This window comes from Artemia franciscana, chromosome 3 (assembly GCF_032884065.1).
Source record: "Artemia franciscana chromosome 3, ASM3288406v1, whole genome shotgun sequence".
In the NCBI taxonomy this organism is placed as follows: Eukaryota; Metazoa; Arthropoda; class Branchiopoda; order Anostraca; family Artemiidae; genus Artemia; species Artemia franciscana.
Window position 1 is genome coordinate 8,624,864 of NC_088865.1, and position 16,751 is coordinate 8,641,614.

Below are 16,751 nucleotides of genomic sequence, written 5' to 3' on the forward strand. Positions count from 1 at the left end.
TATCAGATATCATACTGCCACGCGGTGGCGCATTTGTCCTTAAACATGCGTATAGTAATGGTTGGAGCAGCAGTTGCAACCTAGTTAAGAACAAATCACAGCCTGTAGTAACCAGAAGTTTCAAAATTCCTTTAAGATTTAGAAAAAAAATCTAAAAGATTTAGCCATAATAGTAAAATGTTAATTTAAAAATTAATCTATATGAATTTTGGTAAAGTGCCTGGAACCCGTCGGAAATGCGTCGGATCGAAACGAAAAGCTCACCATTGAAATCACTATTGTCGTAATAAGTTACAGTCCCCCTTGACCTTGAACAACAAGGGAAATCACTTGTTTTTATGTGTCCTCTTTTGTTTCTTCACCGCTAGTGTGGCACTGAAACATCATGGAGAGTTGTTTAAAGGGTTATTTGAAAGGGAATTGCAATGTCTACTTCATTTAGTTCGTATTAAAAACACACTATTAAACCAAAATGTAATGTCTGATGAATACTGCATCTTAATTTGTAAGGTGATGTAATATCCTTATCTTTTGATATGTCACACTAAAAGAACAGCTATTATATAAAACGTATGTGTAATAATTGCTAACAGTTATACAGTATCTAATAGTTGCCTACCGACTACAAGGTGGGAAATCATAGAGCCTCTTTTTAATGGAGGGATGCCTGAAGTTTATAAAAAAAAAACACATTTTTAGGCCCATAATTCCCAAATCTCGTGAGAGGTCCTTCACACCAAATATAGAGGGATATTTTTTTTGAGGTAATGGACCTACTGTGATTATATGAATTTGCAATGCAAGAGTTCATATCTTTACTATTGTTGGATTTTTCGCTACCCACTTTATTGACATCATATCAGCGGGTTATTAACGTATTTCAAATATCAGTAAGCAGGATTTTAGGCCTAAAGTTGATTGATGAGCTATCAAGCACTCATCTTTCTGAGCGAAGTGGTTCGATTCCACTCAGTATAGTTATCATCAGAGGGTGGCTTAAATTAAAAATTATATGTGTTTACTATGCACCAGGACCGCATTTTTAGAGTAGTTTTATTAAATTGTTATAAAACTATTCTTTATAATTTTTTATAAATTTATTAGTTTTATAAAATAGGGGTAATAGGAAGATTGAATGACCTATATTGGTAAGGTATATGGGCCACCTATAATAGGAATATGAAGTATTTTGTTCCGATATGAGTTTTTTTCCATTAATAATTGAGTATAGCATTCGAAATAGTTTCGAAAATTTTAATTTTCCAATTGAATAGTTTTTATTTTTCTAAATTAACATTAATGAAGCTTTTTTTTCGTCATTAAACAATTTTAAATAATTTTTTAATAAAGAATGTTTTAAATGGTTTTGAAAATGGGAGGAAATTTCTCTTTTCTTTTAATTTGAAATAACTGTTTTCTAGATTCGAAATGCGGCAATGGCTCGTCGGTATCCGGCTATACGACAGCGTTTACGGAGTGTTTTGGAGCGAAGAAAAGCTGAAAAAGTGGCAGAGCAACAGTTGACTAAAGAGAAGACAGTTCAGAACACAGCTGCTAGGCCATCAGCTAAACCTCCTGTTTTTGCCGAGAAGTCTCCTGTTTCCAAACCAGTCAATCATGTTAAAGGTAAATAGCCTACACGAACGGGTCAAATGCTGTTCTTTTTTCTCTCTTCAAGTGTGTAAGCCTGAGCGGAATAAAGTGGTCACTTCTAGACATGTCAGGGATGGCAAAAACATTCAATTGGCTTTATTAGCTCTGATCTCTAAGAGACAGTATTTCGAGAAATAGATACACTTTTCATTGTGATGGATTATCGTCAAGGTTCTGCTAGAGCCTAAAAATTTTTAAATCAAATGCTGCCAACGCTACCTATATTTGTCTTTCTTATCTCAAAATTTGTGTGGTGCCAGGCTGCTGAAACTTGTTTTCTATGCCTTCTTCCAGTACTCAATGTCGTTGATTTTGGAGGCCATTCTGAATAGAGTTGTAGCGTCTTACGAAGATTTTTTTTCGAGTACTCAGTGTGGGGTATCTCCTTTTGTAGGCAATGCGATGATACCGTGTTTCTGCGTATAACACAAAGAAGCGGTCAAAAACGTGAAAGTAGAGATTTGGCTGTCAATGTATTTCCCACTTTTTCGACAGGCACAGCGTGTTGAGTTTTTCTTTAATAGCCAGATCATCAATTCTGTCGGCTACTTTGAGCTTTTGAGTAAGCTGAGTTTGAGTAAAGCTAGACAAAATTTTCCCTACAAAAAAAAAACACGGTCAACCAATTAATACGTCATTCTTCTTTGTTTCATCACAAAGCGCCGATGTCTAGTGGTCAAATGCAAAAAATTGGAGATAAAAATCGTGGACACCGCTTCAACGCCCGCCTTATAACCCTTTGCTCTGTAATTTTTATTTCTTTTGATATTAAAAAGAGCTCTTAGAACCCAATGAATTAAAGATGATGTTGGGAGTGGAGTGGATGGAGTAGGGTGCAAATGCCCGTGATAACAGGGAGTCAATCTGTGTTTGGCAATACGGAGCGCGAAGTTCAACCCCAGCTGTCACAGGGCCAACGCAAGGACCTCTGCAGTTAAGAGGCGTTGTTAATCGATAACTAGGGTAAGAATTTGTCCAGGTTTTTCCAGGGGGGGGGGTACAAAAAACGCATAAAAAAATTGGATTATATCCATTTTGTTACGTTTTTACAAGCCGAACAAACATTTCGGAAGGGGAGGGTTCAAACCCTCTACTCCCCCCCCTGGATACTGCCTCGGATAAGAGATTTTTGTCCAATCAGACTAGTAATAACGTGCCATAGACTAGAATTGTGTACCGTAGACTAGAAATTGGATGCCATTGACTAGAAATTTCGGTGCATAGACTAGAGATTTATGTGCAATTAGGTAATAACACAACCCGCTTCTTTTTACTGTTTGTGAAAAATTGCTTGTCACTTTAACCCAATTACTTTCGACTTTTAAAAAAGGAATTAGAACTTTCAATTTCTAATCGAATGATCCCAATCCCAAATCTCTATAACCTCCCCTTTTATAGGAATTGACAGGGGGAAACAATACATAGAAGATGCTTTGCTCTTTACTAATTGCCTCTGAATGGGGACACTGATTAAAGGATATAACATAAATTACCGATCTGCTCGACTGAAAACAAAACAAAACGCACAAAACAAACGCATCTATAAGGTTGGAAGTTGTACAGACTGATATATACTTAGTTAAAAAAGTTAATACTCTTATTTATTTGGAATATAGACACAAAGTCAATTCTTTTGAATATAAAATTTGATTTTTTCGGAGTTTAAGTTACGCTCGGTGAAACTTTTTAGACTCAGTTGAGCAAATCAAATGCCTTTAAAATACTGTTTGTTTGCTTTTGTTTTTCCTCGTAAAAGCTTTTTTTCACTCAAATTTTTATTCTTCTTGTAGCTTCAGTCCAATCCATTAGTTTCTTTCAATCTGAGCCCCAGTTTAGCGCTGGGTACAATGTGCCATTGAAGTTTCCCTAGGAAATTTGATTTTGGAGATGACTTGACTGATTTATTCTTGAATGATTTATCTCAACCTCTACTAATCCTGCGTAGAATAAGTTGATATAAATTGGATTGACCTTTGTCAATGAACTTGCAAGTTCAATAGATATTGCGTAATTGGGCTCACACGCATGAATTTTTGGCAACTAGACAAAACCGCTAAAAATAGGTCAACTGTTTCCCTGTGAAACAAAATTAGGGAATTTTTATTGTAATTAGGTAAGATTTTGATAAAATTCAAATTTGGGAAAGGCAATGACTGAACCTTAGAGCTCTTTTTTTCTAGATGTATGATGGAATTTGTCTAGGTTTTTTGTGAGGGCCCTTGCTTATTTTGCCCAAATAATTTTTTTTTATATTAAACTCTCTGTTGGGGGAATTTATATGTTCGGAGGATGTATGATGTCTTGTCGAGGACCTAGTTATTGTGCCCCTCAAAAATATTGAAGAATATATTTGTCATAATCCGTCCTAAAGTGATGTAAAAGAATTTAATGGAAGAAACAAATTTTAAAATTTGGCAAACACTTGACATATCGATGTCAAGTAGCAATGAAAGCAGTAAGATATGTTTTATCACTTTATTTGAATTTTAATTAGAAGCGTTTGATTTTACAGAACGTACTAAAAAATAAAATTAATGTTTTTTCTAGTATTTGACAATGACTTAATTTCAATTTGACTGATACTTCAAATGAAACTGTGTTGGCAACGCTGGTTCCAATGCGAATGATGGGCTTTACGATTCTGGATGAATGTATTTCTTCTGCAATATTTCTTACTTTCTCCTTTTAGTTTTTAAGATAAGAAAATTCAACCTCGCATAAGCATGGACATTAAAGTTGTATTTAATTCCAAGACACGCGGAATGCTAGCATAATATTTGCAGCACATTACTGTGCTGTAGTACTTGGTTTGGGAATCACTGTTTTAAGTTATGGTATACCATAAATTAAATTTCAAGTGCTGCAGTTTTTATAGTGCTGCAGTATAACATAAATGAAATTTCAAGTGCTGCAGTTTTTATAGTGCTGCAGTATAACATAAATGAAATTTCAAGTGCTGCAGTTTTTATAATGCTGCAGTATAACATAAATGAAATTTCAAGTGCTGCAGTTTTATTGCGAATATAATTTTGATGTTGTTTAGCAATGGCTACTATGTCAGGACAAATATATTTGTTCTTCAATACATACCCTCCTTCTCTTTTAGTTTATAACTTTGGAAATGCTCGCGTAAATATGAACGTTAAAATTGTGGTCAAAGTTAAATTGTTCTTTCATATTCTATTATTTAATTTTAAGACATGTGGAACCCTAGTACAGCATTGCAGCACAAACACCATAATGTGCTGCATTATTGGAGGCACAGTATCGTGCTGCAGCACATGTTTTGAGGACAAATGATGGTATAAAATACGATGATGGGATGCATTATCATAATAGCTCCTCTATCTAGCATAGGAAGAATAGCTTCTATATCTGGAAGAATATATGTCTTCTTCAATATTATGTAGACCTCTCTCTCTCTCCCTTTCTCTCTCTCTTTTTCTTTTTCTTTCTCTCTTTCTCTTTTTCTCTCCATCCGTGTTTAGTATTTTGAATGGTTAGGAATTAATTACTGTTCTTCAATGTCTGCTTATCAAACTCGCGTGTTTCGTGATATTAGAAGTAAATTAAGAACGGGTTAGCTAAAAAAAATTAGCGAAATTTTGTAAGTATAAATGACGCACTTTAGCTAAATTGGATTCATCTCTTTATGACAATGCTGTTCTTTTTAATTCAAGAGTCTGGTTCTGCTTCTGGTTCATGGCTCTGCTGCTCTGATACGAACAATGAGCTTCATGCTTGTTCCTAATGGCTTCTATTTCTGGGACAATACTAAATAAAAAAAATTTGAAAAAAAAAATCATTTTGTATTCCTTTGCTGTCTGTATTTTTAACTTAGGGACAAATTTAAAAACCAATCGCATATAAACATAAAATTGTAGTAAAAACTAAATGCTTCTTTAGCTTTTCTTATTCAGTTTAAAGATATATGGCGCGCTGGTATCATATTTAGCACGGAGATTGAGAATCACTGTTCTAGGTGGCTGAATAAAGTAATCGAAATTTCTATTAGTAATACTTTAAATTACTAAGAACATGAAATTAAAACCGAGACCCCCCCCCCCCCCCACCGAACCACCTGGACACGGTCGTACCAAGCACTGACTATATTGTAGTTAAACCCCAGAATAGGGACCTGTTTTGGCCCCTGGACCTAAATTTGTCTGTTTGTACCTGAAAAACTTGATTTTCCAAGATTTGCGTATGGCTGTTTCAAAATTATGAAGTTTTTAGAGCAGTGCCTCATTTCGGCAATATTTAACCGTTGAAATAAATATGCAAAACTAATTAGGATTAACAACACTGTTTGTTCATAAAAAGTAAACATTAAAAATCGACTGTTACCCAGACATTATTACACCTGTAAATGATAGCTGCACCTTCTGAAGCTGTCTGGTCCAGTTCGTTTTTAGCTTGTTTTTTATTGTTTTTATTTTTTATTTTATTTCTTTTTTAATTTGGTGCCTGCCAGAATCCAAAAACTGCATATCGCATATATAAATATGCAATAAAAACTGCAAAGACTGCATATATATAAATTGAGTGCTCTAGATTAATATAGATATCTAAGTATCCACTTGACCAACTTCAAACAATTAGATTCCATTTTCACTGTCCTTAGTACTTCACGTGTTTTTTGAGTTTCTATTGTTTGATTTTAAGACATATGGAAGGTTAAGATAATATATATGGAACATATATTATGTAGTTGTATAATATGTTTGAGGACCACTGCTCCAGATGATGGTATAATACAAACGAATTTCATGTAGTGATGTTTTGTTTCGAACGATGAACTGGGTTTTTTTTTTTTTTTTTTGTATAAATATAACTTGTATTTCTTGACAAATATGCTCCTTCTATAGTATTACGTGGTCTGAACAGTCTTTTCGTTTTTAATGTTGGAAAATCCAGTTTTGTACCATCATGTAGTGGAAACCTAATAAACTTGGATTGCTTTTTCAACTTATTTTTTGATTCTGAGATATGCGGCACGGTACACTACCCTAGCATATGGTCTGAGAACCACTGCATTGCCAAAGAACCTTTGCTGAAATTTTAGATAGGCTCTGTTATGTACTGAAAGGTAAGTCTGATAATTTAAAGACTTACCATCCATTCAGTACAGAAATGGATTCAAAGGAATAAATACTGTAAGTTGAAACGTAGTTGGAAATGTCATAAAGGAATTTAGGAGCCGATCTTATTTGCGTCAACATAGCCTGGGAGTAAAATCTCTCCCTCCCTTCTCGCCTCTATATTGTGTAAATAGAAATGCCCGAAATACAAGAGAAAATGGTGAAATTGCCTAGTTGTCTGTTACGGTTTTAAGTGGTATAACTCTCAGCAGATCTAAATACTCCTCCTAACACGTATAAACTTTTCACCAAATATTCCAGCTATGTCCATGGCAAAGCATTCTGCTCCTAGGCTGTGGTGTTTTCTATTTGTTGGGACCCCCCTTTTGTATTTTATTGTCTTTTGAAAATACATGTAAAGCCTCTTTTACATAGTCATTTTCGTGTCCGATTTCTCATCCCTTGTACTCTGAGAATTCAAATTTTTGGTGTTTTCATTGTCTGTTTTTAGCTCTGGTCAAATTTTACATTTTTGTTGTTGTTTGTTTCTAAAAGGTACGAAAATATGTTTTGTTATAATGTTTGATGTGTTACATAAGTATTTAACCAGTATAATTACATAATATATAAATGAAAGGTTTTTGCATTATTTTTGTTTGCTTCGAGCAGCTATATACGTATTGGCAACCATGCCTGAAGAGTTTTAAAATAGTATGTGCCACGTAATACCACCTTGAGGAGCACTGCAGGACCGACGCAGGGACCATAGTAGTCAAGAAGCGTCGTTAATTCTTAAATAATAATAATAAGCACCTTGAGGTTATTGAGGGTTAATATCTTGGTAATTTCTCGCCATCAAGTACCTGGGGACCGGATTTTGCTCTGTGAAAAGGAAGACATTTGTTTTTAATATCTTAAATCGGAAAACCCATTTAATTTCATTTTATTTATTCCATGAAGAACCATTAGGGTATTGGACGTCGTTTGTCGTTCTGGGTATTTGTGACGTCATTCATATTAAGAATGTTTTTTTTAACTAATGCTTCCTCTCCCACCCCCAGACAAAAAAAAAAAACCAAAGGCGTGACCTATATCGTTTTTTCACGACGGAAAACAAACAATTATCTTATTACAAATAATGTTATTATAAGAATAATAGTCGTCGTGTGAAGCTCGGTCCTCTGAAATACAAATTATTATTGTAATGTTTCAGCCGCAATGTGTAGCATTTAATGCAAAGCAATAGAAGGCTAGACTCGCTCCACAGTTATCAAACGAGAATATTTCTTTAAAAGCTTAGAACCAACTGATTTGCCAACAAACAAATTGTGTTTTGAAAGTCCTTCTATTTATGCTCAAGGTTTTGTACCTTCAGGCGACACTAATCTGAGTCAGCAGACGATTTACGAAAAATATTTAGGGGTTGAGAGGGAGAAACAAATTTTTTCAAATTCATACCTATTTAGATCGCTTCTTTTTCAGATCTGAAAATGTTAGTAAGTCAATTTACAAAAAAAATTACATTGCTGTTTGAAAAATTGAAAAATTTGCCGAAAAATGAATATTTATGCTTGTTTAATCATAAAAGTTCATCAAGCAATAGAGCTGTAAATTTTCCTTTAAAAAACTGCTGTAATGTGTTCAATTTGCTCTTTAGGCACTCCTCAAGCCGTTCCTGTTGAAGCTCCACAAAAGTCTCGACCTTCGGCTCAAGTTAAAGCTCAAATCCAACGTGAATCGAAGCCACCTCAACAACGGTCAGTGACAGCTCAGTCCAAAACAACAGCGCCAACGCAATCCATCCTAAGAACTCCTTCTAATGTCCAAACTGGTCCTCGACCTCAGTCCAAAACGACAGCGCCAGCGCAATCTGTTCGAAAAACTTCGAATGTCCTCAGTGCCGCTCCACCTCAGTCCAAAACAACAGTTCCGGCACAGTCTGTGCGAAAAGCTCCCTCTAATGTCCAGACTGTGACTCCACCTCAAGCCATCAGTGATCAACGGTCTGCTAAGATTGCAGAACTGAGCAAAATAAATGCCAAACAACAATCGAAGGGAGTTGAACCGTCTAAACCTGTGGGGAAAAAGGTGGGAGGCAAACCTACAGTCGTTCAAGCTGTATCAAAGGAGACGAAGGCTGAGGAAAAGGAAGCTCTTTCTAAAAAACTTGAAGAAGTAACGAAGAAAGCTGAGGGATTATTGAAAGCAAAGGTAATTTCTTATTTTCAAAAACTGTACGTCTTGGGTTTTTGGATCAGAGTGAAAAACGAAAAAAAAAAAAAATGCAAATTAGGGTTTCATGGTGGGGCTTCGCGTTCCGAATGCGAATTTGCATTCCTGAAAATGTACATGGTGTTTTAGCTGAATAGTGGGACTTTATTATCTCACCAAAATGAGACTTCATTTCAAGCCTTGCTTCTATCTTCCTAATAAGAAAAAGAGTTTGTGTTGTAACTATTGTGTTTGAGAAGTTGACTTCGCGATCCATAGTATGAATTCGTGATTCCGATGTTTACATAAAGAGGATTGTATATTCATTATGGAGAGCCATGCCTAGAAGGTTTTCATTTTTTTAAGAATATTGGTTCTTTAATCTTATTTATATTCTTATGAATAATATTATCGGTTTGGAAAACTGTCCAAAATAAGGAAAAAAAACGAAAAACAAAAATAGGGCATGTTGCTGGAGTGTTATGACGCTTTAAGCTTTTTTCTGTCATTTTGATAAAAATTGTTATTGATTGTTTCCGTAAGTTAGAATAAAATCGTTTGTAATAGCTAGTGAAATTCTCTTAGCAACCAAAACGTCATCAAAAGAAATTATTAATGTTTTTTAAGTGCGAAAGTAAGAAAAAGAAAGACGAATAAAAAGAAAATCTTGTACCTTTAAGCTTTTCTAACCAAGTGGATTTGGAATTACAAAATTCAGAAATATAAAATAAAAAGATTAAAACCGTTTTTTTTTTTCCCACTGACATTATAATAAAGTGGAGTATCAAAAGAAAATTAAAATACGTACACAAGGAATACATACAATATAATATTAAACATAAAAATAGCAATGCAAATCAAAATAACCGCACAAGAGGATTAACTTGCAGGCAAGCCTATCCTTTAAACTTGGCATCCAACTTAAATCCAACTATATCCAACACCAAAATAAGGCGTCAATAAATCAGTGGCACAAAACAATCGAATCATCTTCAGGTTTCCATGCCAACGAAGAATTTACGTATAAAAGAAATTTACAAAAGAATATATAAAAGGAATTTACGTCAACAGAAATACAAGGCTCTTATTTCCTGCAATAGAGCGGGGGCACACAACGCTTCTGAAATTCGTTTATGCCTTATTTTATGTCAGTGTATAATAAGTGCTAGTCTTTTTTTCTTTTCTTTTTTTTGAAGTTTAAAATAATGATTAAATACTTATTATTCTTAGAATTATGAGGTTTTAATTATGTTGTATCAGATTAACGACACTTCTTGATTTCTAAGGTCCTTGCATTGGCCCTGTAGTATGTTGCTACAGCCGTGTTTTAACTCTGAGCTATTACGTATTACCAAGCTGAGGTCAAAATGGCGCCACCACAGGACTTGTGAGATTTTAAAAGCAGATCTTTGTTCATCATTGAAGTTTCACCCCCATATGATAAGTTCTAGTGGAAGTTAGAACTTGTTCTAATATTTTCTAATTTACTGCTTAAGGCAAGTCAATCTGATATATCAAACAGTTCGTGGTGACGAACTGTAAGGAGTGACTCGGCTCAATAGTAACCGAAATTCTAAGAAGCGGAATTTTGATACCAATAGATCTATCAAAAGAATTGCATTTTTATGCTGATTCCAAATATATAAGTATCATCAAGTTTAGTCTTACCTGTCAAAAGTTTTGAGCCTGAGAATAGTTGCCTTATTTTCGAAAAAAGGGGGAACACCCCCTGAAATTCAAGCGATCTTAATGGAAATCACACCATCAGCTTCAGCTTTTCAGAGAACTTCACTGTATAGGTTTAAAGCTCATATATGCAAAATGTGAAATTTTGTTTTATTTGCCAGGATCACGGATGCGCGTTTTTTTTTTTTTTTTTTTTTTTTTTTTTTTTTTTTTTTTTTTTACAGGGGTGATAGTATCAACCCAGTGGTCCTAGAATATTGTGAGAGAGCTTATTCGAATGGAAATTAAAAGTTCTAGTGCCCCTTTTAAGAGACTAAAAAATTGGAGGGCATCTAGGCCCTCTCCCACGTTCATTTTTTTCCTAGTCACCCAGTCAAAATTTTGAGATAGCCATTTTGTTCAGCATAACCGAAAAAATCTAATAACTATGTCTTTGAGAATAGCTTAATGCCCCACAGTCCCAGGGGTAAGGGCTGCAAATTGTGAACTCTGCCTGTTCACATATAGTATTGGTTTTGGGGAGCATTCAGACGTTTTCAAGGGGTATTTTTTTTCTGTTATAAAAGGCCTATGTTTGCAGTTGACATTTCCCTGACATATTTAGAAAGAGAGCAAATGGATACTGATGGAGATTGCAGGTCGATCGTTGAACCATGTTTTTACTAGGATGCGAGTAAACCGATTAGGAACAAAAAAAAAATCAAACTTTTTAACATTTCAAGAATTAATAAGTATTACCCGTGGATGCAGAAAATGTCTTCTAGTGGTGACCTAAATAAACTTCAATAGTCAGTCAAACACTTAAGTATGGTATTAAATATATTGATTGTTTTGGAGGTTCACTGGTTTATTTGTTTTTATCTATATTTAGGTTTTACGCCTCTACAGCAGCAAGAAGCTATTTCTCTTTTTTTTTACATTTTCCTTTTTTCTTCAATAACAACCTACACCAGTCAAGCATTTCGTCATAGGTTTCAGTTAATTGTTTTATCTAGCGTTAACTAATTTCCATGTACGTTGAATAAACAATTTCCAATGCAAGGCCATATTATATTATGTTGCATGACTGATTTAAAAAAAAGGACTTTACAGCTAACAAAACTATACCATAAATTTGCATGTACTGATTTTGACAAGAATAAACGAATAAATGAAGCGGTGTTATAGAAGGGACGCTAAACAAAATGTTTCGTTTCCTATGTGTAAATGAACTACTGAATTTTAGGCTGTGTTACCTAAGCAAGGAGTTGGAAGTAAGAAAAAAGAAAAGAAAGGAGGAAAACCGAAAAAGGAACCACCTCCACCTCCAGTTATTCCTGAGCCAAAGGTACTGTGAATATGTCCAACTAATAACTTGCTAATTGTGTCGCTGTTAATTATTATTGTTTTTTAATTAAAGTATTTTAATCATTATTTAATATTATTAGTTTAATTTAATATTATATTTAATTTTCATAACGTAATTTTAATCCTTAATTCAATTAATTAATACTATAAGTTAATCTAAATAATACTATCTTTTTGTAACCATTTAATTAACGGTTATTAATAATTATTTGTCATTCGTTAATAATGGTCTTTGCTAATTTTCAATCTCTTTTCTGTAGTTTCCTGAGAAAAAATTTAGTGTTTTCAAGTTTCTAATTATTTTTAGACGGCTTTGTAAAAAATTTAGTATTTAATTTATTTATTCAGTAACATAATTATAATTGTTCATTTAATTAATTATCATTAATAATTATTTGCTATTTGTAAATTAGAGTATTTTCTAAATTTTCATTCTCTTTTCTGAAATGTTCTAAGATAAAATTTATTGTCTCCAAGTTCAATTGTTTCTAAATGGTTTAATGAAAATTTTTAAACAGTACGATTAAAAAATAAACCGTAAAAAAACGGCATGAGTATGACCAGCGTATGGAATTTGCACGTAATATCTGAATTGAGATACTAGGGGAGGCGGAAAACGCCTGGTTCTGCTGCAAGAAGAAGAAGAGGTGACAAGTTATATATGTAGCTGCGATTTTCTTGTTAACATCTGTTTACGTGTGTTTTTTGTAACATCTGAATTGCATATGCCAGGGAAGGCGGGAAAACGCCTGATTCTGCTGTAAGAAGAACAAGAGATGATAAGTTACATATCTAGCTGCGTTTTTCTTGTTAACATCTGTTTACGTGTGTTTTTTCTAACATCTTTTTGCAAGCGCAAATAAATCAATAGAGGATACAAATCACCGGGAGAAAAAAAAGAAAAATGAACTTTGTTACCGACACCACCAATACCACTGCAACAATCAATAAACATATAAAAACAAACACCAACAGTATAGAACAAATAAGAGATAAAAATTAATATTTGAGAAAAAATAGTTCCTTAATAGTTTTTTTCTAAGTAAATGGGAATTATCAGAAGACTTAACATCAATTATTAAACAACTCAATTTTTGGGTATCCATATATAAGACAGAAAAAATAAATAAGAGGAACTGCCTCAAGGTACAAAACAATAAAAACCACCCGTTGTGTGGGAATGAACAGTAGAAGCCACACACACAAAAAAAAACCCACTGAAACAATGAAGCTGAACATCCTACTACTATCCAAAAATAAACCCTATTTTATAAAATTCACGAATTCACCATCTTCTGTCAGTACTTTATAGGATTTAAAACTATTAGTGCATTACGATACTGCTCAGTGTTGTCTGAAATTCTGGAAATTCTGAAAGGCTCTGTTTTTATAGGTCTATGTTGAAGGACACTTTTTGTTTAAGTAAAATAAGAAAAGGGAATCATACAAGAACGAACGAACTAAGTAGTGATACAACAATTTATTAAATATTTCATAAGGATTTATCTTTAACGATGGATAAAATCGAATTAGATGAGCTAGAGCTAGTACAAGACATTTTTGATGAAATTCGAACTGTTCAAGGGATTAGAAAGAGGATTTTCTACATCAGATATATTTCTTAAAATAATTAGTAGTAATAAACTTGGCTTGAATGTAGACCAGAAAAAATCAGCATAGTATAAAAACCAAACTTGTGTAGCAAGTAATTTTTATAGCTTTGGATATCATTGTAATAACTAGCGCCCCCCTCCCGAAAATCGAACCCCCGGTAACTATCCTCTCCAAAATCATATGACTTTATCATTTTTTCCATATTTTTCACCTAAATAGTGTATTTAATGAACTTCAATTATTTGCCCATCTAAAATAATTGCTGGTCCTATATTCCTGGAATTTTGAACACTTTCGAATACATAAAACCAAAATAAAATTATAAAAGAACTAACGAAAAGTACAAAACACAGCTTGCGTCTTTTTTTCTATTTTATGTCTGTTGAACCTCTTTTTGAAGGAGTCAACAGAGGTATTTGCAGGAATAAAATCCCCAGGAAGATCTTTCAGATGCAAGTGCAACGCCGGATGAAGCTGTTCTTCAAATACTCGGCTCTTTGCGTGTCCTTCTTTAGACAATTGGACTGAGTTTTATGCCCTCGTGTCTACCTTGGCGGCTAGACAAAGGGAGACATAATGCGAGAGAGCTCGTCTGATGGAGGCGAATTCATGTACTTGTAGAAAACAGTCATTGACGCTAAATCAAACTTTTCTCTAGAGGCTGGAGCGAGTCATGTGTGGAGAAGCAGTCCGCCTATTTTCCACATTCTCAATCTTCTGGAGAGGCGCCAACAGCGCTTTTGGAGCATCAGTATAGCGGACATCCATTTTCAGCTATGGGTCTGATGCAGGACTTTTAGAGTGGGATAATCAAGCTGGATGGAAGGAGGTTTTTTGCAGTGAAGAGTAACTCCCAGCTTTGTTGCGCAGGAGGTCCTCAATCGATCCAGGTGATTATTTTAAGAAAAATCGGTGGCGAAATGAATCCCCAGTAGACGAAGCGCGTCGACTCTTTATAGTTTCATTTTTGAAAATGAAACTTGGGTGTTCTCGTGGCACCTTGGATTGGGTTATAAGAAGCTCCTTTGTTTTCGATGCATTGAAGTGGATCAGCCCAGACCACTTTTTAATCTTATAAAGATCCATCTTTAGGGAAAGGGAGGCTTTTATTGGGTCTTCGTGTTTAGGGACGGCTGAGTGTGCTGTGGTATAGTTGGCAATGTGATGCAGAGGGCTTGCGAGGTTGTCTTCCATGTTGTTTATATAAGCTAAAAAAAGCGTAAGTCCCAACTCACTGCCCTGGGGAACCCCTGCTTTCACTGAATATTAGCGGAAAATAAATCCGTTAGGGACAACTAGCAGTGAACAATCAGAAAGAAAGTGTAAAACTGCTGAAGCAGTTCCTATTAGCGCTGCTTTACTGTACTATTTAGCGAGTTGGAACTTCCCCTGCTTTATCAAATTTAGCTTTATTAAGAATCAGAACGTTCTAAATGAATAGACTGGTGTTTGACATACCAGGTACTTTTACTGCTCTGCTAAGCAAGGCCACAGTCAGGGAAGTAGGCCACATCCATGAAGAGGTTGTAAGTTTATTACTACTACTAATAACTCACTGCAGCACCAAGCCACCCGAAGCCAATACAGCTACGTACGTTCCTTCTCCATCCCAATCTGTTCAAAATCTCCTTCTTCAATGCCTCTCAAGGAGTTCCCATTTCTCTTATATCTTTCCTTACGACATTCTCCCACTCCATTCGGGGACGACATGCTTTTCGTTTGGTCCTAGACGGTTGTCCCACAAGGACAATCTTTAGCGATCTGTCGCCCTTCGTCACAGATGACGAGAACCAATGATGACATTTTTCATCCTTCATGACAAGAACCAATTCAAAAATACCGCTCTGCTAACCAAAGCAGGACTTAGAGGAATGGCCACACTTTTTTTTAAGGTTTTAAATTTATTGACCTTATATTCCAGCTCCACTCTAATTTGCAAATGACTCCACCACATATCTTCATTGATCTGAAAGTTTCTTGAATATTCCAAATGCTGTGCATTTATACCAGTCTTCTAAGTAGGCCATGCTCTTGGGGAACATGTAAACGTTCAAATGGGGATAAGTCCATTATTTAGACAATGAAAACATGTACAAAAGTCTAGATATTTCGATCACATATACAGCGATTGTCATCAATAGAAAGACTTTAGTACCTATTTTCCCCGTCTAAATAAATGAAGTTGTCCCCATTTGAACGTTTATTGGTTCTTCATAGAAAGGTAGTGTGGTTTAGAAAAAGACCATACACGTCGAAAATGCTCTTGCAGGGGTCGTAAGTTTGAAATTTCTTTTATTACAAACATGGCGTTATTTGACAATTAGTCCAACCCATCTCTACATTGATTTTTAAGTTCTTTTTGTATTCCAAAATACTTTACACTTATACTGCTCTGCTAAGCAAGACAGAACTCAGGGAAGTAGGTTATATTCTTGGACATCTCCCTATTTAATATACGTACTCCTGGAATATTCCAAATGCTTACCACTTACTTACCGTGCCCAGAAAGGCATTAAGGGCATGGACTGTTTTCATATTTAAATAAAGTGCAAGTGTGACAATAAGAGGAGCGGAAGTAATAACGATTACGCAAGTTAAACAAAAATTCATTAGAAGTAAAATATAAATCAAAATGAATATAATGAAAAAAGAAATCACCAATGCATCAGCACAAACACATAAAAAAAACGACTGAAGGAGAAAAGGAAGACTGTTTTCTACATTAATAATTACTATAGATCAGTAATTGAATGAGGCCTTAACCCTACTCATCCACACAATTACATAGGTCAAACAGCATAGCCATACACAATCAACCATAAAGAATAATTAAATACAAATTTATAGGAAATGAAACTTTCTAAAACTATCTAGATTTTGGCGACTAAATAAAATCTATATATATATATATATATATATATATATATATATATATATATATATACTTATAAAATAAAATCAAAATGAATGTTTGAAATCAATATAAAAAAAATCAATTGGAAAGGAAGCTTTTTAAAACTATCTAGACTTTGGTGATTGGCCCAGCTGTAAACATTGATTTGAGGTTTTCAAGATTTATCGATGGCCCCTTTTCTATTTATGAACGTTCAATGACCTTCTGTGTTGTAAGCTCAGTGGAAAACAAATTTAAAATTACAA

General features: G+C 34.5%; 1 protein-coding gene across 3 annotated transcripts in view; it reads left to right on the forward strand.

Moving 5' to 3' along the window:
• Nucleotides 1–16,751, forward strand: part of LOC136024841 (uncharacterized) — a 112,568-nt gene that overhangs the window by 53,680 nt on the left and 42,137 nt on the right. For all 3 annotated transcript variants that reach the window (XM_065700332.1, XM_065700334.1, XM_065700333.1), the window contains exons 11-13: nt 1,422–1,626; nt 8,392–8,945; nt 11,857–11,958. In XM_065700332.1, coding sequence (XP_065556404.1) covers nt 1,422–1,626; nt 8,392–8,945; nt 11,857–11,958 — 861 coding nt within the window. The remainder of the gene's footprint in view (nt 1–1,421; nt 1,627–8,391; nt 8,946–11,856; nt 11,959–16,751) is intronic.